The 27,822-nt window shown below is 38.8% G+C and overlaps 2 protein-coding genes across 2 annotated transcripts; both read left to right on the forward strand.

Annotated features, from left to right (window-relative positions):
* Positions 1–4,799: 4,799 nt before the first annotated feature.
* On the forward strand, positions 4,800–8,078 carry LOC144648800 (uncharacterized). The gene is made up of 3 exons (XM_078508257.1): positions 4,800–5,241; positions 6,131–6,491; positions 7,173–8,078. The coding sequence occupies exons 1-3, from the start codon at positions 4,921–4,923 to the stop codon at positions 7,454–7,456; spliced, it is 966 nt and encodes a 321-aa protein (XP_078364383.1). The 5' UTR covers positions 4,800–4,920; the 3' UTR covers positions 7,457–8,078.
* A 7,599-nt stretch (positions 8,079–15,677) lies between these two features.
* On the forward strand, positions 15,678–26,746 carry LOC144650380 (uncharacterized). Its single transcript, XM_078510044.1, has 3 exons — positions 15,678–16,295; positions 23,562–23,822; positions 24,942–26,746. Exons 1-3 carry the CDS (start codon positions 15,779–15,781, stop codon positions 26,216–26,218), a joined length of 2,055 nt encoding a protein of 684 aa, XP_078366170.1. The 5' UTR covers positions 15,678–15,778; the 3' UTR covers positions 26,219–26,746.
* The last annotated feature ends 1,076 nt before the right edge of the window (positions 26,747–27,822 follow it).

Consider the following 27,822-nt stretch of genomic DNA (forward strand, 5'->3'; position numbering starts at 1 on the left):
CAGGGTTTAAAGTGGCAGTGTACCTTCCAATCTACTTTGTTGCCTCCAGCTAATGGTTTTAAAAGAACTCAGTCAAAACAAACTTGCGTCTCAACTAATGTGTATTTTATCACAGAGAAGGGATGGAAATTATGTTTTTTCTACTCTTAAATCAAAAGTCATTTTTCGTTTGGTTTCTGTTTTCTTCTATTAGCCAATATGAATAAGAAAGTGTATATTTAACATTTATTCTTACGCGCCACAAACTACAAACTAAAAAACTTGTTTTATTGAGCAAACGGTCGAGTTTTTTATGTAAACGTTGTTAATTTTAATATTTAATGCAATGCTAGAATGATTATATAATTCGCTTAAAAATATGCCCGTCGTGACATGATTTTAATCATTTTGCAAATAACTTTGCTATCGCCCAAATTTTAAAGGCCAAAACTAACATTATAACATAAACAAGGCTATTATTTTTTCTGGCGGTAAAACTATCTGAAAAATTGGGTTTTCATATCAGTTTATTTATCGACCAAGAGAAAATCCCGGAAAATTGAACACTTTGGTAAATATTGATTAAGTCGGCAAATTAAGTCAATTTTATCAGATTCGTACATGTCCTAAAAAAGATTGTATTTATTTCCTTTTTTCTCGAAAGATGTAAATCAACATCATTATTGTTAATAATAGAATAGTTTTTTTATTGTTGTCTGCCAAAAATTAACAAAGACGAATATCCTAAATTGTGTTCCTAAAATATGCAGGCTGTAGCTTTACTTTTCATCTGAAGCCTATTGTCTCGATGGCAAAGTTGAACATGTGGTAATATTCAGTACGGAAAACGTACAGTTAGCAGAATTCAACTTTTGATTCTTAATTTCACAAACAAGCACTGGTTTTATTTTTTAATAATCCGTTTTTGTGTACTTATTTTAGGGAGGGCTTTTTTGGAGGGGCTTATTATCGAAAAGAATTTTGTGGCCTTATATATTTCGTATTTGGAACTTGAGAGATTTGAAATCTGAAAAACAAACTACATGGTAAAATACTGTAAACATAAGGACATGATACACAATACAAGCTTTACAGTTCTTAAATAAACATCACAAAGTTTCTGAACATGCAGAAGCGTTGTTAAATTCAGAGCAATATCTACAACAGGGAGTCCATAATCGGAAAAAGTAACGTCTTCCTTTAAACTAAGATTTAAATATAAAGTCAAGACATGAGATTATATTCTGTAGGGGTTTATCAATAGGAGAGCTTTTTCGTCTTAGGCTGGGTTTGGGAGGGCTTAGGGACGGACCATTATTTTCTTGGAGGGGGGGGGGGATATGAACAATTTTCCTCTGCAAACTTTTGTTTACTTTATGCAACTGTGCAATTTTTTTTTGGTTTGGAAAAGCAAACTATATTTTGTTATACATTTCGTGTTTGCAAAGAAAATTTATTTTGTCTTTCTAGACCCGGCAAACAATATTTTTTTCGATATTTTGTATACCCCCTCCAAAAAAATTATGGTCCATCCCTTACTTTAAATTTACAATTTGTCTAATGCCCGTCTTTACGCAGACACAAATGAATTATCCATCTAAAGGCGGTGTGGCCCTGTGGTTAGAGCGTCAGACTTGTTATCGCCACTGAGCTTCCAGGTTCAAATCCTCCTCCAGCAACTAGACGGATTTGTGTTTGGTCGTTCCGAATTTAACTCCTTTACGCCTTGCATATGCCTGAGGAGGATAATGAAGATTAAATGGCAAGATAAGATTAGTAATAGAGAGCTACTGGAAAGGGCTAACGTGGAGAGGTTGAGTGAAGAGGTAAGAAGAAGGAGATGGCAATTCATTCAGGACACATCCTCATACAACAACCTGACAACTGTGTTACAGCCCTGACATGGACCCCAGAGGGAAAGAGAAAGAGAGGCATGCCAAAAACAACCTGGCGGCGCACAGTAGAAAAGGAGAGGTCCAAAGCAGGGTGGCAGTCCTGGAGAGAGGTGCGCACTGCAGAGCAAGACAGGAATCGATGGAGAGCACATGTGGAGGCCCTATGCGCCAACTTGGCACCAGGGGACAAGTGAAGTGAAGTGAAGACGCCTTGCATATAGCCAGCTGGTCAGCCTCCCACCAGTTGGAATTTTTAACAAGTTTTTCAGGTTTATTTACAATATATGTTGGGATTTTTAACAAGTTTTTCAGGTTTATTTACAATATATGTTGGGATTTTTAACAAGTTTTTCAGGTTTATTTACAATATATGTTGGGATTTTTAACAAGTTTTTCAGGTTTATTTACAATATATGTTTGCTTGTTTATTTAAATGCCACAATGTAAACTACTGGGACACCAGTAATTGTTTTCCCCATAGAAAAGTCATTTTTTTTTCATTTATGTATTTTATTTTTTTAAGGCAAAGTTCGTCTCTTAGTTCGTCGTTCATTGAAGACGCACATACGATATTCATCTTGTGTCCATCATTATACTAATACTGTAACTTATAACCAGCCGCAACAAAAAATGCCCAAGCCAGTTGATTCATACGAATTATGGATTTTCCATCTCTAAAAAATTAATCAGTACAAACGCGGTCGTTAGCATCAATCGAACCATTTTCAGGTGGCAGTAATTTTTTTATTGCTCAAGTTGATTCGCACGGATTACGCATCAAAATTTTCTAAAGCGTCGTTGCCGTTGGCATCAATTCACTGAATTAGGAATTTTGTGAATCTTTCGAGCCATTTTCATGTGGCAGCCTGTAATTTCTTTATTGCCCACGTTGGTTCACACGGATTATGCATCTTTGATCTCTAATATAAAAGGGCCCTTTAGCTTTGCATCAATTCAGGGGAAATTTGTGGATCCTTTGAGTCATTTCCACATGGCAGTAACTTCTCATTCAAAGAATTAAAATCGAAATAATCAAAATGGCGGGTTCTGTTGTAGCAGGTGGGAAACTGTTCAGCTTAACTGACTGAGAACTAAAATTCGTAAGCAAGATTTTATTTATTAATCAGGGACACCCAAAGAGTATGTTTATGCAAAATATTTTCTTGTTTTCGCCTATCATGCAGGGTTTTTAAAAGGGATATTGTTAGCTTATTTTAAGTGACAGAATAATTTGGGAAACTGTTCTTGTTAAACGAATTTAGGAGCTGTTCTTGCTTTTTCGAAAATCGTAGCTGGCCTTAGTTCTTATCCTAAACGACATTTCACATTACATGACACTTTTACTCTAGTTTTTTTTTATCATAGATTTAATATCTGAGGCGATAATGGGCCTGCCGAGGAGACATCTTCTACCAAACGAACAGCTGGACGCACTTACATTACCTAATGGGATACAAAGAGAAAAGCTATGATACAGATGCACTCAATTATCTTTGCTACAAAAAAAGCAATCATTGGATCGGCTTTTCGCTTGATTGACATTTGTTCTATAGCAGACTATAAAGGCCCTTGTTTTCATTATAGGAGGAAAAAAAACACATGAAAGGAAAATTGTATTGATAGAAGGAGTTTAACTACCTTAGCATACAGCCAAAATTCTAGCAGGAGTTTAATTAGTGCATTTGCAATTACCGTATTTTCTCGATTAAACGCCGGACCCCAATTAAACGCCGGCCTCGTATAAACGCCGGGTCAAAATTGCTAATTTTAAAATAAACGCCGGGGGCGTTTGTTCGAGGTCCCGGCGTTTATTTGAGGTCAAGCTAACAAGAAAATATATTCTGTTTGTCACAAATCTCGATTGCAACATAAGCTATCCAATCCGTAATAGTGCACCTTTGGGAAATAATCACCTTTGGATACCCAAGGACACTTTTTCGAAGCAGAACGAAGAGAAAAATCGTCCCGCCTTGACAAACTGTCCCTTGGTCTCGAAGATCGGTAACAATAAATCAATCTGAAAAAATTGGCAGAAAATTGCAGTCCGTTAATAAACGCCGGGCCCCGATTAAACGCCGGCTTCAAATAAACGCCGGGTTCACGAAGCCAAGTTTGAAATAAACGCCGGGGGCGTTTATTTGAGAAAATACGGTATTTTAGTTTTACAAGAACTAATTTCGTGATTCGCGACTTCCATTTTCTGCGAGTTAAAAAGACACACGTTCAATTACATTAAGTAATCAAGAATGTAAGTTTGCAGCAATTTTTGTGCGGGACGTTATTTGGAACATGATTGTTTTGTTACGTTGTGTCTTTCATTGAAAATCGAGGAAAATTTTCATATGGTAGATGCTTTTTTCCATGAATAATACGAAACTGTCAGCTTCCTTTTAAACTTTTAGTTTAAAAGCCGACGTCAAACTGTTTTCGAGTGGCAAATTAAAAAAAAAAAAGAAATGTTCTGTTGAAACTCACCTGCTGTCATGGAAATAGCACAAGAATTAAAGACGGGCATGTTGGGCCGGGAGGGAGGGGACGTTGCATGTGATGGCTGCGACTCTGGTACATTTTTGTGTAATTTCCGATAGAAGAATTGATAATTATATCAAGACATTTCTCGTGAAGGTGATTAGTTAAGCGATAAATCTCGATCGTTAACTGCTTGCTCGCAACTTTAAGGAGATTTTGAACTCGAAGAGATTAGAACATTTCTAGTTTGCATGGGAGGGAAAAAACGGTAGCTCGCGTAAAAACGTAAATCAAAGTATGTGAAATTAGTTCTGAAGATATCACACCTCAGATATTTGAAGGGCCTATAACGGTCTCCATGTTTTTAATGAGCTCGAAGCTGCGGTATATCTTGAGCAACTTTGATCACTTCCACCCTTTCAATTTTCCATTTTTCCCACTACCACACCCCCCGTCTCGATCCCCGCCCCGTCGCGTTTTACAAGTGACTTTTCATAGCAGGTTAATTGGTTTTGATGACAGTTGGCTCGTGAATTGACAGTTGGCTCATGAGTTAACATATGCTCGCAGCTGAAAGATGGAGGCGACATTCATCAAGATTTTCTTTCTTGTGCAGTTTCTCTTCCCTCACTTTAGCAGAACAGAATTCTGCTTCGAATCTCAAGGCTTGATGATCCATAACAAAATTTTAATCGGTCACACGTACAAATCCCTTTCAACCCGCGGGATTTTCGGTTGCGGACATAAGTGCTTGGCCGATCCAAAGTGTACCTCGTACAATTATCAGACTTCAGCTATCAAAGATGGCGTTTGCGAGCTGAATGAAAATAGAATCGAGGGAAAAGAGCATTTTGAGGAGAGATCAGGGTTTGTGTTTGTTAGAATGAGACGAAAAACGGTAGGTACGCTCTTAATTTTGCTGATCAAGCGATCCGTATATCTGTACGCACTTGGCAATAACATTTCTCGAATGTCCGCGAACATGCAGATCCTGCTGATAGGCGAACAAACAAGATTTATTTTAAAATAGAAACATGTATCTGCCTAATCAATAATAAATATGGTAAAATGAAATGTTCATTATGAATGTGGTTACCAAGGGAACAGATTGCTGACCGCCATGTTTTTTCCTTTCAACGGCGGTGAAAAGAAGTTATACCTACCCGAGACGTGGCGTTTTGAAAATAAGTTTTGAAAGACGGAATCTGTCAGGAAATCAAGTAATATTAATTTTTGTTGGACAAAAATCGAGTACCAGAATAATTCAAATCCTATTGCGTTATTCTCTACCCTTTTTAAAACTTAAAGATGTAAGTAATTATCCGTGATAACACCAACAACAATTTCTTATTAGAGCCTGAGAAAATAGATTTCAAAGTTGACACGAAGCATGTAAAGTATAGGGTAAAATCATATGTGTTGCAATTTTGCAAAATAGCCTTTGAAGCGATTCAGTGGAATTCAGTGGAACTTCGAAATTTGTTTTCGATGTTTGGTGTTGTTAGAAATGATTTCTTCTGAAAAGATATTTGAAACAGTAACACCGAAGTTTGCAACAAGATGTAAATAGTTTTGGCACATAGTTTTGTCTAATAAATACTCGAAGTCCTGGTGGATTCCATCTTAACCTCGAAGAATCGTTTCAAAGAAACAAACAATTTTTAACTGATCGTAATAAATTATGGTTTTCATCTCATTTAATTTTGCCGGGCCTTTTTTAATCCTATTCCTGTTTGTATCTTATATCATATTTTCTCTTATTTTTTATGCATACATTAATTCTACAGAAACCGAAAAGTTGTTTGGAGGCCTGGAAGCAAGGGGCGCGTACATCCGGGTTCTACTTCATACAAGGGAGAGAGGAGTGTCTCTTATACGAAATGTTCTGCGACTTCAGTTCGGAACCTGGCTGGGCCTGGACCCTAGTCATGTCCCAGAGCTTAGGAAGAAGAGGTGAAACTTTTGCAAAGGGGCCACTTCTAAGTGGAAAATTTACGAATCAGCGCAACCCAAACTGGGAAAGATACAGAATTGGAAATAGTCGAATGCGGATTGTGGCAGCGGACTCGAGTCACTGGCGAGTCACGTGTGACTTCCCAACGTTCGGAGTTGACTACAGAGATTATGTGCGAGCCACATTTGAAAATCTCATAGCCAGAAATTCCGAACCATAGTAGGCGTGACATACGTCATAATCCAATGCGCTGATTGCTCACGGCTGTCAAGAAAACAAGTCACGCCAGCGCGGCGCTGACAGCCAGCCGAGAAAAAAAGAATCGGAAATATTATCACTGTCAGAAGATCCGAATAGCCGAGAACTCACTGATACGTCTGTCTCGGTCCATGACAATGAGAAGCCCCAAGCGGTGAGCGCCGAATAGATGAAAATACGATCCGTGACCGAATGCCGAGCACGAAACCAGGGAAAAGTCCAGGCCACTCCCCAAAACGCCGAAAAGAGCTGGAGAAAGGAACAAATGGTGGTGGAGAAAAATACGGTGAAAAACAGCCGGGGGAGATGAGGGAAGGAGAAAGAGGAGCGAGATGGAGAAGCAAAACGAAACCGAGAGAAAAAACGAAACAAGAGGAGGGCAGGAGGAAGGAGACAACAGCAGAGAGAGAACAAGAAGATAGTGGGAAAAGAAAAAGGAGATGGGGATTGAGACGAAGGGAGCGAAGACGCGCAACCCCCACAAACACACAACTGAAGGAATCGGAAAGTGAAAGACCTCGGGAGCGATCGAGAAAACGAATCTAGAAACCTGAGAGAATGCAAACACAATTGCAGCTTGTGGGGGGTCGGGTTGGGTGGTGGAATTTCTGGCTATGTGAGTCCACTGAAATACGAAGGCAGTGGTGAATGCCGGGTCATGGAGTACATTAACATCCGGGGACATAACTGTACCCAGTGCACCGCGGCCTGGTGGCAGACGAAAAGTCAACAACTGACGCACTTCAGTGATCTCGATGGCTGCCAGTTTGGCAACACAAGCAGTTCCCTTGGCAACGAGGCCAATTTTGGCGGGTACTGGGGAAACAATTTCAACTCGGAGTTTCGGTGCTCATCCAAAGAAACATCAAGTACAAATCATTGGTTTGGAGGCAAGGTGTAGAAATCCGAGAACATTCTTGTTAAAAGACACTTTATATCAGCTACAACTTGTTACATCTCCAAATGAGGGATTTTATGAAGCGTCTGTTAGAATGAAGATGAAGAAGAGTGTTCATTCAGTTGTAGGAGACATCAGTCGGATTGACGCTTATAAAGACCAGCCATATTGTATTACGGATACTTTTCCTCTTATGCGCAAATATTGTTATTGTTCTCTAAGATCTTCCACACAAAATCAAACCTAAACGGTTTTTTCTTTTTTGTCGTAGGCAGGAAAGACCCAAAATTTACGCAACGGAACACTATCTGTTTTTAATTATATTATAGTAGGTTACTTGTTAGTTAAAAAATTGTTTAATACGCTTACTGTTCGTGAGGAATTCGATAACAAAGTCAGCTATCATGAATATATTATTGAGCACAAGGGTTTTCGATGCAGTTGAACAGCGGACAGGAAGAAGTACTGAACTTAGCAGCTTTATTTCTCCTCAGAATGGGAACCCACTGTTATAAAAACTGGTAAAGTTTTTCGTAGACGTTATTTTTTGTCATGCTAAGATTTTTTCGAAAATAAATAAACGAAAACAAGATAGGGGAGCTGAATATAACATATCTGATTTTAGCTTGCATGCGTTAAAAAATTGTGCTTCTTGTTGCGCTGCTTGTGTTTGCTGTAGGTTTCTGAGGCCCCGTTTACACGGGTGCGGACAAATTTTTGCACGGACAAAAACTTGCACGGTTCCACCTTGCGTTTACACGGGACCGGCGGAACAGGACGAATTTTTGAACAGCTAAGTGTGCAAGTTTGGGACCTGAAAAAAGCAGGTCAAATTTTTGACCGGCACGGTTCCATATTTCGTACGGACTCGTGTAAACACTCGAACCGTGCAACTTTTTGCACAGATAGCGCGGTTAAGGCCTGGAATCTAGTTATATTTTGCCTGGTTGCTTAGCAAAAATGAAACATTTTGTTGCATTATGCCCCTATTTTGTTACATTTTGTTTTAAAAATTTAAAAATTTGAGGCAAAAGAAACCCAGAAAGCAGTTCACAGATATGAGAAGACGAGCGGCGGCAGCCTGCATCGCTATTTTGGTACGCATCGGTACGTCGGGGGAATTTCTCCTTGTCGTTATGAGGGTACTTTTCCAAAAACATTTTGGTTACGTCTTCGTATTTGCTCCTGACCGTTTCCCAATCAACTCCTTCCCCTGCTTTTCTTGCTTTGTAGTCTATAACTACATTAAGCAACAAATTAATTTCTTCATCAGACCACGTAAAGTTTTTGTCTGCCGCTTCTGCCGCCATGTTTGATTTGCCGCGTGCTGCTTTAGCTGCAACATGATTGGCTTAAAACATTAGCGATAACCAATCACAACAGAGACGTAAAAAAGCTTATGCCGCGCTGGTCTAAATTTTCGGTCCTTAAACCCCCTAATTTTTAAAAAATTTTCGCTTAACGGGCGGCCGGAAAAATAAATTTCGCCTTCGGCTTTTTTTTTTTTTTTTTTTTTTTTTCCCAAAAAAATGGCGCCGCCCTCCCCCGTGACATAATGCATTAGCAAAGCATTTTTAGATGTAATTTGACCAGCATTTTGTGCAGCGAGTTGCATGGTCATAACTGTCATGAAACTTCCTGATACAAAACTAGAGAGCTCTGTGGCATATTTGCTAAAGTCTGGGAGAAATTTGTCGTCGGGTTTTAAAGTTAAGAACAAGGTATGAAAAATATTTTAAAGTTATGGACAAATGCAACCATCACGTAAATAAGAGGAATTACAAAGACACCAGCGTTGCGCGCAGGCTAAATCCCGTGATTATTTTCACAGTGAAAACATACAATCACTTGACGGTCTTTTTCTGCCATTTTTAACGTCCGAGAGACCACGAAATAAACCGTTTGTATGCCGACTACCAAAACTTAGCAGCTAATTATACACAGGTGCCTTCAATTCTGCTTGTCAATAAACGAAATTAATTAACCTTGCGCACTCTTTTGTAGGAGAAAAGTAATCAGAAGAGCAATAAGTACTAAGAATTTTGGTATATGTATTTGTAGTATACGGGATTTGCCGCATTTTTTACGCGTACCCAGTTTGAAATAAATGCGTCGATAAACCCCAAGTCCCCTGGTAAACATCATGGTACGTACTGAAAACTCGCCGCGCCCAGAGAATGCCCGATTCCCTCTATGGCGCACGCCTGCAGGGAATCATGGTAGTTGTACTCATCAAAACACGCGAGGTATAGCAACGATGAATTCAACTACCATGATTCCCTGCAGGCGCGCGCCATAGAGGGAATCGAACATTGTTTCCTGTACTGGCCTTTTGGCTGAAAATGCCACTTGCATGCAACAAGTTTTATCAAGCAGTGAGAGAATTTCGTCAAAATCAGATGACAGCGTTGACAAATATGACAAGATGACAAGTGATCCTGACTAAAGCTTTCCACAAGTTGCTCGGCAACTTTGTGGCAACTTTTTATATTTCGAGAAACTTTTGCTCCTTTGAGCAACTTTTTTCCTTTCGAGCAACTTGTTGCATTTTGAGCAATTTCTAGAAGATTGTCCGAGTGTTGCCCGAAGGCCATACGAACGTTTCGAAGATTAATGAACGTTGCCGAAGATTTTCGTGGAACATCCGAAGACGTTTCGACTTTTGGCTCATTCCTCATTGAAACCTTGGAAAAGCAGCAAACATGACGTCATCGATAGCTTCACGATTTTTCTCAGTGAAAGAAATCCTTGTAATTCGAAAAAAAATTTGCCTAAAAATATTATTAAGATACTTCTGATGCAGTGAAATTGCATAAAACTGCTTAAAAATCTTACCTTCAAAGGGAAATTAGCATAAATATGGAGAAATTTTCTGATAAAAAGCAGCGTTTTGGAGTTTTGGGGGCAATTTTTGAGCAACGTTTTTAATTAAAAGCAACTTTTTTGGATTTTTGGAGCGACTTTCGAGCACCTTTTTCAGAAATTTCGAGCAACGTTTTAAATAATTTCGGACAACTTGTGAAAAGCCCTAATTCTGACACGGAAAAAAGTTGACACGGAAAAAATTCTAACGTGGAAAAAATTCTGACACGGAAAAAAAGTTGACACGGAAAAACTTTTGACACAGAGAGTACTTAGCATTTCTTGGTAAATTACTAGCAAGCGTATTTAAAACAAATTCTCCAAAATTATTACAAAAAATTGGAAATCCAAGAACCTAAGTTTTGGCGTCAAATTTCTGATACAAGTACAGGGAATGCGATAAATTCCCGGGTAAATTACATAGCGTATCGCCGTTTATAACAGTCGCATTTGCAAGTTGGAATTTTTTTTATTGTTTTTTAGCTCGAAAACAATAAAAAAAAATCCAAATCGCTACTCTTGTAACTTCTATCACGATATTGTACAAAATTTGTCAATATTCCACGTATTATTGATTATTAATTATTAGACCGTAACGCAATGCCACGAAATTATTATTATTATTATTATTATTATTATTATAAATTATTCTGATTATTATTAAACAAAAAGGTTGTAACTCGTAGATTTCGTGACATAAGATTTCGCAACAATGTAAACCAGAACAGAGTCCGTAGGTTTATTACTGTAAGAGAACTGAAGTAATTTCACGCATATAGCTAGCTAAATTAGGAAAGAGAACGTGCTATTGTGAAATAGGAATTAAATTTAGTAATATTACAATACTTAGGCTTGGGATTTTACACTACTCGTGATCGTGGGGAAATTACTAGTTTCGCAAGATATGATATGAAAATTGTAGTAAAGTCATGATATTGTAAGATCAGATCGTGTTAGAATTGTTAAGTAAAGAACTACTGGATTGTTAGATTGTTGAATCGCTAGATTGTGAAAGTACTTGGAATGAAACACCGCAAATAAATCTGTAACGAAGATATATAGCCCTCTTGATTGTTGACCAGCGACTGCGGGATTTGTAAAAATTCCGCGACATCAGTCTTAAGAGGAAGAGGAGATCTAATCATCTAAATAAACTCTGGTAGATTCTAACGTAATAATATCTCGATAATACACAATGGCCGCTTTCGCACTAGAAGACGGACAAGTCGTCTGACGATTTGTTCGTCTAGTTTGAATGTAAGACGGCTTTTAGACGACTTTCCCGCCAAGACGACCAAGTCGTCCTCGAAAATCGTCTTCCTAGACGGCAAAATCGAAGGACAAATTCAGACGACTTGAACGTCCGAAACTGCCGAAATCCTGTCCATCCCGTTTTCACACTAGGACGATTACTCCAATGCATTCAAATGACAAAACCATAGTTTCATTGCAACCAAATGTGCCTCCTAGGCGTTTTAATTGAAAGTTACAAGCAAACGAGACTAACTTTGAAAACTGTTCAACCCAAAAATATTTCAAAACCAATATCGCAATCCGTTTCAAACTTCGTCACTTTTGGCCATCCGTACCTTCTTTTGTATTTGCTGTGTTATTGAAATGTTCCTTCACTGTTTTAAGAGGCTATTTTTTATGATTTGATGGTCAGTTTCCGATGCCTAAATTTGGCTGAAATCCGTGAAAAATCCCCCATTCACGAAAAACACAAAACTATCCATTTCCGCGTACGAGCGCCAAACGGCAAGCGGCCGAAGTTGATTTTTTTTGCCGTTTGCGGGAAAAATAAACGTCATGCTTAATCTCTCTACCGTCTCGTTTCTCCCCGTTTCTCCGAAGTTTCGCCTCTAGTGTACGATAGTACAGGTAATCAGATTGCATCATTTGCATCGGTACTGTAGTAGATAGCTAAAACGTGTAAAATGTGTGTGGCGATCGACCTAAATAGAATGAAAATGTCATGTTGATATAGTTATTGTATCTGCATGCTATTATCATTGTTCCGTTGCGGCTGAGATTCAAGCTACTACAGGTGATCATTGGTATAGCTGTATTTTTCAACAATGACACGAGCATGGGACAAAGAAAAATTCTGAGTCCCCGACGGGAATCGAAACCATGGACTCCCAGATACCGGTTGGGCGCTCTAAACAACTGAGCTACGAGAGACTCGTGGTGAGCTGGGCCATTCACTAGGTTGATATGTGGCACGCGTCCTGCATACTGCTAGGATCAGCAATGTCGAAATCATCAAATGTGTAGTAAATAATAAAGATGGTAAATTTCAAGCTCAGTGATAAATAATAAAAATGTATTTTTCAACAATGACACGAGCATGGGACAAAGAAAAATTCTAAGTCCCCGACGGGAATCGAACCCATAGCCTCCAAGATACCGGTTGGGCGCTCTAACCAACTGAGCTACGAGAGACTGCGGTGAGACGAGCGTTCTCGCCTGCATGCTGCCAGGATTAGCAATGTCAAAATCATTAAGTGTGTAGTAACTAATAACGATGGTAAATTTTGAGCTTGGTGATAAATAATAAAGATTTATTTTTCAACAATGACACGGGCATGGGAAAAAGAAAAATTCTGAGTCCCCGACGGGAATCGAATCCATGGCCTCCCAGATACCGACATATATATAGAATGCATGTGACATATCAACCTAGTAAATGGCCCACCTCACCACGAGTCTCTCGTAGCTCAGTCTGTTAGAGCGCCCAACCGGTATTATTTGCAATCTTTATTATTTACTAGGTGATCATTTTATATTCCTACACTCTTTTTTTATAAAAAAGCATTTTTATAAGAACGTTGAGGCTGGCCCTGAAGAAGACTAGTAGTACCAGTTTTCTATACGTGATCCGGCAACAAGAAGTACTGGGTTTTGTTTTATCCTGCATTCAAAAGTTTCAGACAATTTTCTGCCTTCGGCTGGAAAAGCAGCAAACATGACGTCATCGATATCTTCACGATTTTTCTCAGTGAATTAAGGAAATCCTTGTAATTCGAAAAAAATTTGCCTGAAAATATTATTAAGATACTTCTGATGCAGTGAAATTGCATGAACTGCTTAAAAATCCTACCTTCAAAGGGAAATTAGCATAAATATGAAGAAATTTTCTTGATGAAAAGCAGCGTTTTGGAGTTTTGGGGGCAATTTTTGAGCAACTTTTTTAATTAAAAGCAACTTTTTGGATTCTTGGAGCATCTTTCGAGCAACTTTTTAAATAATTTCGGACAACTTGTGAAAAGCCTTAATTCTGACACGGAAAAAAGTTGACACGGAAAAAATTCTAACGTGGAAAAAATTCTGACACGGAAAAAAAGTTGACACGGAAAAACTTTTGACACAGAGAGTACTTAGCATTTCTTGGTAAATTACTAGCAAGCGTATTTTATTTCCTCCATAAAGCTGTCATTGCCTTGACTGTTTTTTGTGGATGCTGTTTGAAAGTATGGGTTGACTGCATTTGTAACCAATATGCTGTTGGGTTGAGTTAATATTAAGGTAGAGGTACATAACAAAGCAGGGGGGTCCGGGGGCATGCTCCCCCGGGAAAATTTGAATTTTCAGAAACTCAGGAATGTTATTTTGGGCATTCTGGCAAGACCTTTAACTATTACAGAAGCCCTTATTACAGCACTTAAAAGTACAATTATTTTCAGTGACCCCCCCTTACTGAAGCCATATTTTTTCGCATGACCCCCCCCTCAAATCCCACCAGCCCCCCCTTCCTCATAAAAAATGAACGGTCCCTAAATAGAATGAAAATGTCATGTTGATATAGTTATTGTATCTGCTATTACCATTGTTCCGTTGCAGCTGAGATTCAAGCTACTACAGGTGATCATTGGTATAGATGTATTTTTCAACAATGACAGGAGCATGAGACAAAGAAAAATTCTGAGTCCCCGATGGGAATCGAACCCAAGGCCTCGCAGATACCGGTTAGGCGCTCTAACCAACTGAGCTACGAGAGACTCGTGGTGAGCTGGGCCATTTACTAGGTTCATATGTGGCACGCGTCCTGCATACTGCTAGGATCAGCAATGTCGAAATCATCAAATGTGTAGTAAATAATAAAGATGGTAAATTTCAAGCTCGGTGATAAATAGTGAAGAAATTATTCAACATGACACGAGCGTGGGACAAAGAAAAAATCTGAGTCCCCGACGGGAATCGATCCCATGTCCTCCCAGATACCGGTTGGGCACTCTAACCAACTGAGCTACGAGAGACTCGTTGTGAGCTGGGCCATTTACTAGGTTGATATATGACACGCGTCCTGCATACTGCTAGGATCAGCAATGTCGAAATCATCAAATGTGCAGTAAATAATAAAGATGGTAAATTTTGAGCTTGGTGATAAATAATAAAGAGTTATTTTTCAACAATGACACGGGCATGGGAAAAAGAAAAATTCTTCTGAGTCCCCGACGGGAATCGAATCCATGGCCTCCCAGATACCGACATATATATAGGACGCGTGTGACACAAGCATACAGTGGAACCTCGATTTAACGAACCTCTATATAACGAAGTCCTCGATATAACAAACGATATCTTTCGTCCCAGTAATAGCAAAATATATCAGTGGAAAAGAACCTCGATATAACGAAACCTCGATATAACGAAACCTCGATATAACGAACACATTTTGCCAGTTCCTTGGCCCTTCGTAATATCGAGGTTCCACTGTATCAACCTAGTAAATGGCCCACCTCACCACGAGTCTCTCGTAGCTCAGTCTGTTAGAGCGCCCAACCGGTATTATTTGCAATCTTTATCATTTACTAGGTGATCATTTTATGTCCCTACACTCTTTTTTTATAAAAAGCATTTTTATAAGAACGTTGAGGCTGGCCCTGAAGAAGACTAGTAGTACCAGTTTTCTAAACGTGATTTATCCTGCATTCAAAAGTTTCAGACAATTTTCCGCCTTCGGCTGAGTCTTCCGTCCGTATCGTAGGAAGTTTTAGATATTTTTAGGTCTTCTCTCCAAACAAAAACGATGATGGAAACCGGTGCGGTCGGGATTAAACAAGAAGCACGTGCAGCATTCAGCTGTCGCTAACTGAATAAATTCTTCAATATTTAGATTGCGTGACAAGCCCAGACTGCTTTTCCATTTGAGGCTACACTGTCCCCTGCCAGAAACAATCGCTTTTATCTTTCCTAGTTTCTGTCAAAAGCGGAAATAAGAACCCCCAGAAAGTTGGGGCACTCCGAAAATAGCGATATTAAAAGCAAAGGATGTAAAATCTGAAAGAAAGGAACACGCGACACAGACTGCGTTATGCGTTTTGACGTCATATGAAATTTGACACCACGTCCAAAGCTGTCATTCTTTTCAGTGGCGTCAAAGCACATCTTTGTTGACTCAATTCGTTTCCCTCGGAGAACGGGATAATGTTCTTGAGTTGATTTCTTTCGCTTACAAAGATGTCCATAAAACTCTTTCGTCGCTGCTGTAATCCATTTTCTATCGTGAAATGTCTTCGCTTTCGGCTATTCGCTGTTTTGTTGGGCGTTGTAAGTTTGACTTCGTTGGCGCTCGTGTTTCACAGATCGTTCGGTTATAATTCCGCTTACAGCATTCGCTTGCCTTTCTTGTCTGCGGACACTAAAGACGATTTAGTCAAGAACAAGGTAGAAAACAGCAACACAGAACCCAAAGATGTTCTGGTCATGAAAAATGTTGGTAATAGCAGTGCTGCTTGCAGACTTCCCGTTCTGGATCCGTTTCATTCCAGCGTGGTTCAGTTTGTGAAAGATCTTGGCAAGCTACGCTGCGACGGTGTGAGTTATTCAAGTTTCGAAAACAACGTGCTTCGCGTTGAGGGACAAGGCATCGTTTCAGCAAAATACAGAAAGATTGAAAGGACGCCAGGGGACGATTTTGGTGTTGTTCTTTCTGATTCGGTGGAAGTACCGCTACACAACACGAGCGAGCAAGCAGGTGAGTTCTATTTATTTCATATTGCGAAATATTTTGCCAAGAAAGATGGCCAGTAGATAGGTATCTTGCTCATTTGTTTTTACTACCTGGTAAGAAAATGAAAATGCTAAACAATGAAAGCAAAAAATTCGAAAGAAATTCAAAACAGTGTAAGCAGCTATAGTCAGTTTCAGTATAGCTTATCAGTTATTCAAAAAGGTTTCCTGTTAAATTAAATTTAACACCATAGCTCGATTTAGCGTATTTGTAGTTTGTACAAACCTGACAAATGCACAGACAGACTTGTAGAATTTTGTAACTATATATTGTGCTATGATAACTATTATTGAGAGCTAAAAAGCCGTAAACAGGCTAACCGGAACGTTATTTAGCCTATAAACCGGAGCCTTTTTCAGGCTAACCCTGTACAAACATGGATGTCTTCACGTCATGTGTATATTTCTTCCAAACCGGCAAACTAATAAAGTACCGGGTTTTGGCGAATATATTTAACTCGGCCATACAGAAGAATAATTGCTTTGTTACTGATATAGCAGGATATAGGTGTCAAATTTTAGCGGATTTTTCCGAGGGAAAGTAGTGTTTTATATGAGCAAAGAGGTTTTTGGGAGTGAAACTATAAAGGTTTGGTATTTGATCCTTTTCAATGGCGGTATATTATATTCAACAAGTAGCTTCCGTGTATAAGATTATTGGGTTACACTTGTACAAGGTGCTTTTAAAATCACTTTAAGCTCGCCTTCGTCCCGTTACACGTTTTAAATTACAAATGTAAGTATATGTGTAGTTTACTAAGTCGTTTTCTAGTCTTTTATTTACCGAGGCAGCGCCAAATAGTATAAAAATATACACAAACTGGTGGCCCGCCTACATCATACACAATTTACTAGTAAGATCTTAAGTATACGTTTAGTTCGAAGGAGTATATTTATCTACTATTCGTGCCCGAAAAATCATGAACACACAGAACGTTTGCTAGGCGACACGTATGTGGTATTTTGTGGTTGTAAAATATATTTTTTTAGGTTGTTGATGGGATGCTGATGATAATGTGACCGTAAAATTATTCTGTTGCCTCAAAAACCAACAAGAAAACTTGAAATCGACAATAAAAATTTTTATCACAGGTCGACTTTTGCTATCACCAGCCATTCAGCGAACTTTGAGGGTGGAAAAGGTTTTTCGTGATGCGTGAAAGGCCTTTGTTTTCCAGTGATTCAATGGCCTTTTTTTCTCGTGAAAAGCGACTTTTTTACATAGCTGTAATCCATGAATCGATCGGCTTTTTTCATGTGAATTGCGAACTGTTGTTTTACTCGTGAAATGTGACTGTAAATAGCTATTCTTCCTTCTAAAAGACTATCCAGTAACTGTATTAAGGAAAGACTTCGTGTGATAAATTGCGTGACCGTGACCGTGACTAATTTTCCACTCTACTTCGATAGGTATTAAATATGAACACCCTTTAGAAGAAGAAAAAAAAATATTTTTTTTTTTTAAAAAACTTTTACCCTTGGCAGCCTTATAATAATTTAAATAAAAAAAACACCGTTTATTTTTAATTTTTCGTGACATGTGATCTAGACCCCATTTACCACCCTCTATCTTCAGCATGCTGTTTGTACCCGAAAAATCAAGGCGACACATATGCTATTTTGTGGTTATAGAATTATTTATTTAGTTTGTTGAAGGGGTGCTGATGATAATTTGACTGTAATTTTTTTTTTGCCTCAAAAGCCAACAAGAAAACTTGAAATCGACGATAAAAATTTTATCGCAAGTCGATTTTTTCTATCACCGAGCTGTTCGGCGAAGTGATCGCTAAAAATGGCTGTATTTTTAACTTTAATTATTTCTTGCATCACTTTTTATAAAATTTATGCAAATTATACGGTACCTTACATGTCAGTCTGGCTATAAACGCTTAAGTTAGTGACAATACGACGACGTATCGATGTCTCAAGTGTCAAAAGTGTCGTTGAAGACAGATTCTTTTTTTTAAAAAAAAAAATGGGAATTATAAAAAGCATTCTTGTAACGTGTCACCAGAAACCCATACAAGGGATTGAAACGTGTATCCGTCCCTTCTTTGTGCGCTTGGATAAAAGCTTCCAAATATTTGTATAGTGCATAATTAAATCATTGGAAAAAATAAACCTATCAAAATTGCAATTGGCACCACAGCACTCAATTGGGTTCCTCAAAACTTTTGCGAGGCCGAATCGCCGGTAATCTTTAATCTCTGCCGTTTTAATCCAAACAACTTTTACTGTACACTAAGGCCCGGTTCAGACGCCGATCTTTTCATGAGCCGAACTTAATTCCTTGAATTAAGTACATGAAAAGATCGGCGTCTGAATCAAATTAGATCGGCTATTTCAATTTGGAACGGCTCACCCGTTCTTTTCGCCTGGCTTGGCCGAGAATTTCGCCTGTGGAACGCCTTTGGAACGGCTTTGATTCAGACGCCGTACTTTTCATGTGCCGATCCTAATTCATAAATTATTATAATGTATTTTGACTGGTTTTATTGGAACTGTATTAGGAACGGCCTCGGAACGGCCAAAAAGTACGGCGTCTGAATCAAAAGGCGTACTTTTGTCAATTTGGGTCGGTTCAAATTCGAATTGAGTTCGGCTCATGAAAAGTACGGCGTCTGAACCGGGCCTAATTCATATTTACGAGCTATTCAATGTTAATGGGTGTTCGATGTGGTAAAGCGATGAAAACAGGGCCGTAACTAGCAAGAGGCAAGACGAGGCACTTACCTCGTCTAGATTATAACCCAAAATTAAAAACAAAATAGGTTTTATTTTATCCTTAAAGGATAAAACAAATAACAAACGCACAACGTTTCGACACCGTCACGGCATCAATGTCAAGTGAGTTATAAAAAGTAGAAAGTTAATATATTCCGGTTGAGTGTCAAATAGTTTCATGTAAAATAAAAAAAGCAATAATGACGTAGTGTTCCAAATTAATACCTGAATGACAAAGGTGATGGATTAAAAAAATACTTTTGAACGTACGGATAGAGTCTGATTGTGTGTTGACTTTCAGTTTTCACGTGCGGATGAATAACATTTCATACATGAGACAGTCCATCTTTCCCTGACACTTTCTCAGGATTGAGAAGTGCTTATCAAGGTCGATGTTCTTGACTTGGTGTTCACGTTTGCCAACAGCGGAATATTTATGTTCGGCAATGCGTTGCTGGAGGAGGCGGGTCGTGTGTAGCCGAAAAAATATGTTTTGTTGGAAAAATAATCCCAAGTTGAAAAAGATTGATTTTTCTTATGGAATACCTTGTGAAAAGTATCAAAGAAAGAGTTTCAGAGCTTCTAGTTTTCAAAATTTTCATGCCCCCAGAACCCCCTAGCAAGGTCTGGTTACGGCCCTGCGTAAGGCAGGCAATAGACCATTTGCATTATGACGTAAATGCGCATAGACTTCTGGTAGTTGTAGTTAAGTTCGCGGGAAATTTTGAATCGTCATCAAGCTCGCTTGCCCAAGAAAATCGTGATGGAGATAAAGAAAATTACTCTCACCGAAGAAGACGTCCCTGTGGCTTCATTTAAAGGGCAAAAAGCAACCTCTCAGTATAAAACCAAGTCCGTTAAATGAAAAAAAAGTTATGCAAGAAATTGTATATTTGCTGGGTTGCGTTTTGTAGTGAAGTTTCAACGAGTGTTTCCTCCAGTGGAGTTTCAGTCGTGCGGTTATTTAATTAAATTCCTAAAACTTTTGCTTGCCAGGTATTTTCAAATAATATACGATGACGCAATATTTTACCCTTTCTAAACATGGGGGAGTACAGTACATGATGTCTACACTCGTAAAAATCTTTGAGGCTCACCTTTCGAGTCGCACAAGTAATCGTTCATCAACAAGATTATGCATGGAAATAAAATTATATTTGCTCGCACGGCCCTCGCTCGGATTAAAACCACAACTTCTACTCGACGAGTTGACATTTCCAGTACAAAAACTTAAAGAATATTGCAGTTACAGTTCTAATTTGACGAAAAAATACAATTTTAAGATAAAAACAAATAATCTGTATTCACCTGCACAGGGAAGTTTTGATTGATCAGCTTGAAAATCCTTTATGATTGACCCTTCATGATTCATCGATGAAGCTCGATTGAACGGGGAAAATTATTTGACTCGTTTCTCTGTCGGCTTACTGTAAAAATAAATTAAACTGACCGTCCCGCCGAGCAATCATGATATATGGTAAATTTTCTTAACTTTTCAGTGAAGAATTTAAAATTCACCTGCGATCGATGGAAGCGATTGTTTGTTGAACGTCTGAAAATAGATGATGAACAAAGTCAATGGCTTGCCTTGCTTTCACTTGATTCTACACAAATTTAGTTATATCCTCGACTCGTCCCTTTAAGCAATCTGTTTCCATCCTGTTTTCTATATTTTTGACAAGAAAACTGAAAAATAAATGTATGAACAAATTTGAAGCGACTTAGCAGCTCAACTTCAGATCAAAATAAAAGTCCTGGATGTCCACCTTCACGCTTGGCTGCCCTTAGCCAATCAAAAGCCAGAAATGGTGTTTTCCCGCGAATCTAACTACAACTACCAGAAGTCTTTGCGCTTTTACGTCATAATGCAAATGGTCTATTGTCGTGAATTTATACATCAAAGCAGTCAGTTCGGCGCATGTGCAAGCTATAACGATAGCCCATGACTCTGCGTTAAATTTGTCTTTGAAAATTTGGCTATCATTCACGAAAACGTGCTATTTCTCGTTAGAATTCCCTTTGTTTGTTCCGTCACCTATGCTTTAAGTACCTTGTTTATGTTATAATCAACTACAGGGCTTTTAATTTCTCTTAAAAGGACGTATATCCTACTAACTACCGTACTAATGGTGGATTTCCACTGACGCGTAATTTTTTTCGTGCTTGAAAAAATTTAGAGACAATATATGAACGACTTGCGTAAACGTTTACGCAAATCGTTCATACATTGTCTCTAATTTTTTTCACGCACGAAAAAAATTACGCGTCAGTCGAAATCCACCTTAAGTCACCTTCTTGGTCGGACAAAACAGAAATGTGGATGGACATCACAAACATACAGTATATTGAAATTTATTTCTTTAAAATTGATAACCAAACATTACTTTTTATCAAAATGCATACTAACAATAGTTTTCTTTTAATTTTGTGTCTATTTCGTACAAAAACGCAAAGGGAAAAAGTTTATTTACAATAAAAAAGAAACGAACTTCACACTACCCTGCCTGATGCAGGAATAAGTAACTGTTTTTTTTTTTACAAAACTGACTCATAAATAAACAAGAGCTTGATCTGTAATTACGCTAGTAAGCACAATCCCTAACAATAAATTTATGAATACCGCCGGTAATGATATTGGTTTCCATTACTTATTATTACTGAAAAATGACGATTTCACTTCCTCTAAACCGTTTGACAAAAAATGTCAACCTTGCAATCTTTCTTTAAAGAAAAAAAAATACTGTTCAAACAAAATTCACTGTTGTATCTCCATTTACCGCCGCCTGGTTAGCTCAGTTGGTAGAGCGCCGGACTGCTGTGCGGGAGGTCGTGGGTTCGAACCCCAGACCGGACCAACACTCGGGGTCTTAAAATAACTGAGGAGAATGTGCTGCCTTTGTAATTACATCTGCAAATGGTTAGACATTCCAGTCTTCTCGGAAAAGGACGATAAACCGTAAGTCCCGTCTCCTGTATCCTCAGTCTTATAACAGGGGACGTTAAAGAACCCACACACTATTCGCAAAGAGTAGGGCACGAAGTTCCCGGTGTTGTGGTCTGGCCTTTGTGTAGTTAATTACAGTATGTGTACAGCGCATTTGAACATTACATATGAAAAATGCGCTATATAAATTGATTATCATTATCATTATAAATTGATTATCATTATCATTCATTTGAGCTACAAAGCCAGGATGGAAACAGTGCGTGAGTGAATCCCATTTGATCTTACTTGCGTGTAAAGAATTTATTCCGTTCCAAGTTACAACCAATGGCCAAAGTTCAAAGTTTCTTGTACCCAGACTCGACTACAACTTGAACGCGTGAAAACTTACACGAAGCGAGTAATTTTACACAAGATGACGTGACTCGAAATGTCAATTTTATCAGAGGGGTCTTCTTTATTCCGCACAATATGCGTACAGGATATTCCTGCAACAAACATGTCTAACTTGTATTTACATGTAAAGAACATCAGTGGAAATCACTCTTTTTCATGTAATGCTTTCCATGTCATTTTCGGTATCGTTTCTTCAAACAAAAGTATTTTTGGCTATCCCACTATATGCAACTCCATTTTCTTCTACACATGTAATGAGCATCGCCAAGAGGCGACAACCTCGTTCCAAGGCAATATTGGCACACGATCGAGGCTGCCACTGCAAATATTTTGGGGTGGCCAAATAGTGGTCACATCCAAAAAAGAAGTTTCAAGGCGGGATTAGGTTGCGTTTTCCTAACGTTGAACGCAAAAGGAAGTAGAGTAGATCCCAGTCACCAGTCGAGGGAGCACGCTTGTGTTAATTAAGGTATTTGAAATTAACGCGACTTAAACTAACGCGAATCAAAGAAAAAATTGCTTTCCAATAAAGGAAATTGACGCAAAGAGAGAGTAACATTTCAACATGAAGGAAATTAACACGACATACACAACGATAAACACTTGTCGAGACAACAGGAACAAGTTTATTTCAACGCTAGCGTATAGTCCGAGACGGAAACAATGTTCGTGATACTTTCCCTAAACGTAGGGGTTAAGAGAACGAATTTGACCGCTTCGAGCGTACTTCACAGTTTCAGTGATACCGGCAGATTTCCACCCTGATGAAATAATGCTTTTTCCTGGGAGATTAGTACGTCTGGACTGTATCGAGAAATCGGGGCCAAAATAATGGAAATTAAGGTCACGGAAATTAACGTTGTACTAAATTAACGTTAACAAAAATTAACGCGACTTAAATTAACGCGAATTTTTGAAATTCGAGTTGAAGCGTTAATTTCCTATAATAAGGTATTTTCTTTCGTGGAATTCACTCAGTGTTAATCTTAACCCCCCCCCCCCCCCCCCCCCCCTCTTGAATTCACTAGGCAGTGCCTCGGCAAATTCAAACCCTGGCTTTTCCACTTGAACTGTTAATTCCTTTAGGGGTAACAACAACCCTTCTCCCCTTCCAATTCCCAAACGGATTTTTTTTTCAGGTGTAAACGTTTTCACTTTTTCTTACAGGTGTTGTTACCGGAAGTGTATCGGTAGATTACGACTTCATCCGAGTAGACGTCGAAACCTCTTCGGGAGATAAGAAAAGCGATGTTCATATGCACGTCTTTCCTAAAAAGGAAGTTGTCGAGCGACAAGTGAAACCTGGTGGTATTCCATTGAATGTTGCATTGATTATGTTTGACTCCACATCAGCTGCTAATTTTAGACGAAAAATGCCAAATAGTTTGGAATATCTTACAAAGAATCTGAACTCACTGCTAATGCAAGGTAAGACCTTTTACTACAGTTTGTCTATCACACTGGGTTATATGGGTTTCGTATCAGGTGGCGCACAGGCTTATAGTCCGAGTAGTTATTCAGTTTTGAATGTTTGAACAATATAACTTTAAAGGGACTATGTCACGGAGATTTCGCAGATTTTTGGTCTAAACTGTTCTGAAATTAGTGGAAGGCAACTAAACCCATAAAAAAACAATATCATTAAACATCTAAAGGAAGATAAATATAATCTTAATTTGCGGATAGAAATCAAACTAAGGCTACAAATATCGATTTCTTTGAAGACGCGCGGAAACAATTTGAAAACGTTTGCCGAACGTTTTTAAATTGCAATCCGTTTCCATCTGCGCCATCTGCAGCCAATAATGCTTGTAAACAGTTTCAGTGCTCTAATATAGGCAATGTTTGATAAAAATGGACTATTATTTCTAGGTTTCATGCGACACAAATATAAATTTTGGCTGTTCAAAATTCTGGTAAAGTGCGTGACTAAGTCCCTTTAAATACTATGGCTCATAAAAAGAAATTGACCACTTTCACAAGTTGCTCTTCATCCGCTGACACTGTAAATCTAAGGAAACAAATATTGCAAATCAAACAGAAACTTGTTAAACAAAGCGTGGAGGAATTTAATTTGGGACCACCGAACACAAATCCATTTAGTGGCGGGGAGGTGGATTTGAACACGAAACCTCCGGATTACAAGTTCAGCAAAAACCACAAGGCCACGCTGCCTCCTTAACGACACATCGTCATTCAATATAAGTTTCGTAGCGTTTGTTATCTCCAAGGGTAAATAGAGAAACCGCTCGCTTCTACTTTCCATAGGGTTTCTGTCTTCCCATTTACCAGTATTCTGTTGTTGGACGTTGTTGTTTTGTCTTGAAAAAAGCACAGGTAGCTTTAGAAACGCATAAAGCATCAAATTTGCGTTAAGTAAATGCATGTATACATAACTTTTCAACAATTCGGGTTAATTTTATAACACGTAGATTTTGTTCGCGTTGTAAGAATGCCTGGTTATATTCTTATAATAAGGAATTGTTACCAGGGTTACCATGCGGTTAATTTTTGCCCCCACTTGACATTTGATGGTTTGATTGACAGGTGAGACAATCGTAGGAGATGGCACCACCGCACAGTTGTGCGCAATGCTTACTGGGATTGACGAGAGAAAGCAACCGGAGGCTCGACGGAGAATAAGTTCGTCCAAACCCGTTGACAGCTGGCGGTGGATTTTTAAAAACTACAAAGAGAAGGGATACGCTACGATGTTTTCAGAAGACTCGCCATACCTCGCATCGTTTAATTATCGTTTACACGGTTTTCGAGACCCGCCAACAGACCATTACGTGCGACCATTCTGGATAGAGACTGATAAAATTGTGAAAGGACATTGTATTAACAGCCGACCATCTCATGTCGTGTCTTTGGATTATTTGCTGAGTTTCTTTCGCAGATACAAGGACAGGCCAAAGTTTGCGTTTTCATCCCACGCTGTCATTTCGCACGATAACGTGAACACGGTTGGTTACGCGGATGACAATCTTAAAGCCTTTCTGGAAACGTTTGAGAAAGAATCATTTCTAAACAACACTGTACTGATAATTTTTGCCGACCATGGAGCGCGGTTCTCAGGTTTGAGGAAAACCATTCAAGGTAAACTGGAGGAAAGGTTCCCATTTATGTCAATCACGACACCTAAATGGTTTCCTGGCAAATACCCAGACCTCTACAATAACCTGGTTCATAATTCCCGCGTGCTAACATCGCCGTTTGATGTTTATGCCACCTTACGTCATATCCTGTCATACCCGCAGTATCCAAGCGAAATTGTAACTGGTCAGAGCTTGTTCAGCCGGATTGACGAGAATTCCCGCACATGCGCAAGCGCCGGTGTAGACGATCACTGGTGTCCTTGTCTTGATTTGGAAACCGTGTCAATTGATGAGCCAGCAGTTAAAGAAGTAGCGGCATTCGTGGTGGGGCACATCAACGAACTGACGTCACAAAATGACGAACTCTCGAAGTTGTGTCAGCGGTTGGCTTTGAAGGAAATAAAAACCGCGTTCCGTGAAATGCCGAAGGAGGCTATGCAAAGGTTTCGTGACACGAAACATCCTTCAGATAATGCGTGTGATTATTGCGTCGCGGTGATGGGCGATAAAGCTGAAAACACTCTTGTTAAAGACACGTTATATCAGCTACAACTTGTGACATCTCCTAATGAGGGATTTTATGAGGTGTCTGTTAGAATGAACAAGGGTGTTCCTTCAGTTGTAGGAGATATCAGTCGGATTGACGCTTATAAAGACCAGCCATATTGTATCATGGACAAGTTTCCTCTAATGCGAAAATATTGTTATTGTTCTCCAAGATCCTAATCGCAAGAGCATAGACGTTTTAGTTTTATTTTTGTCAATCGCGGTTAACCATGGCATAAAAACTTTAAAATATTGCCAGAAGCATTTCCTCTTTATCACAGTCTAAGGAAACTCAAACGCACCCATTGAAAATGGACATTTTTTTAAAGAGAAAGACAGAGAGGTGCAAAGAGGTGCATTCAACTGTTGCGCTCAGTTTTTTTTTCTTTGTGTGGCTGCTGTAATACGTGTGTACAGCAGTATGACACTTACAAAATAGGCAACAGTGAACCCGCTCTGAAAAAAAAAAACTGTGTTGAAATTTAATGTTCTAAAAAGACAAAGTCTTTGCTTGTAGTCGGTTATTTGTAAAATTTTGGACTAAAAATAACATTCTCGTTTTAAACAATTCGTTATAATTTTCAGGAAAAAGTTTTGAGTGTCGTCCCACATTTTTGGGCTAAGGTTTTGGGCTCCATTTTCAAAATAGGTATGCACCAATACGTTGGAAATTGTAGAGTTTGTGTGAATAAAATTTTAAATTGTAAACTTAGTTAAGCCATAACTTTAGTTATCTTTGCCTCTCTTGAGAGAAAGTTTTGAAAAGATTTTACTGAAGAAATAGCGAAGCCCGCGAGTAACGTCACGACTCAGACAAGACTCAGACAAACAAACCGAAATGGCGGACGATTTTCCTAAAACACATTCTTAAAGAGCCGGTCTTCCTTAAAAAAGTTTTTTAAACCAAAAACTACGCCTAGACTCCTTTATTTCTTTGAGAACACTGATGTTTCCTGAGCCTCGTGGGGGTTACATTCATTTGCATTCTTAGACTTCGCGCGCTTTGCTATTATGCATCTTTGCTACAAAAGCGTACAGTCTCGTATTCACCCGTGAATGTGCATGCGGAATTAATAAGGCTTTGGTTAAACGTATACGTTTATGTCTTAAAGAGGGTGGTGTTGTTATCGTTCGTCCCACCGGGGTTTACCTCGGTGAAAAGTTGAGAAATTTCTCTTTGTTTTGGAGTTATTCTCCCGGCTCCGTTTGGTGGAAAGCCGATTTGCGCTAACGCACGATTAAATCATCCTAAATTTAACCTTCGATTAAATTCTGTTCCACAAAGCTCGATTAGCTCTATCCGAGAAATAAACTTAGGATTAAGGTAGTAGAACTGCTATAAACATGTCCAATTTGAAAATTAATAACTCAAACATTAAATCATTTTTCAAAATAAAAGTTACATACTTAGGCTTATTAAACAAGACCTGGACATTCAGGAAAAAGATATACGAGGTGTCAATTTTCACACCTTAGGTGTGAATTCGCGGTTAAATCGCAGGCTCATAAAATTAAAGATTGCCGATTTACGGCTTTCCTTTAAGAGATACAGAGATAATTTCAACTGGAGCCGATTTATGATAGAAACGTTTAATTACCTACAAATACCCGGAGTATGCCAGCATTTACTTCTGGAGATAGAGCATTCTAGTTATTTTTATGTGTGCCTTAACTTTGAACAGCCATAATTTTGTGAAAAATGTCTGGGCCGCTCCGGGTATTCACACACAGTTTCCTCGACTTAAGCAAACTTAGCAAGCATTAAGAGGCATTCCGTGTAAAAC

Source organism: Oculina patagonica, chromosome 4, assembly GCF_052425735.1.
Source record: "Oculina patagonica isolate OP01 chromosome 4, crgOcupat, whole genome shotgun sequence".
NCBI classification, from domain to species: domain Eukaryota; kingdom Metazoa; phylum Cnidaria; class Anthozoa; order Scleractinia; family Oculinidae; genus Oculina; species Oculina patagonica.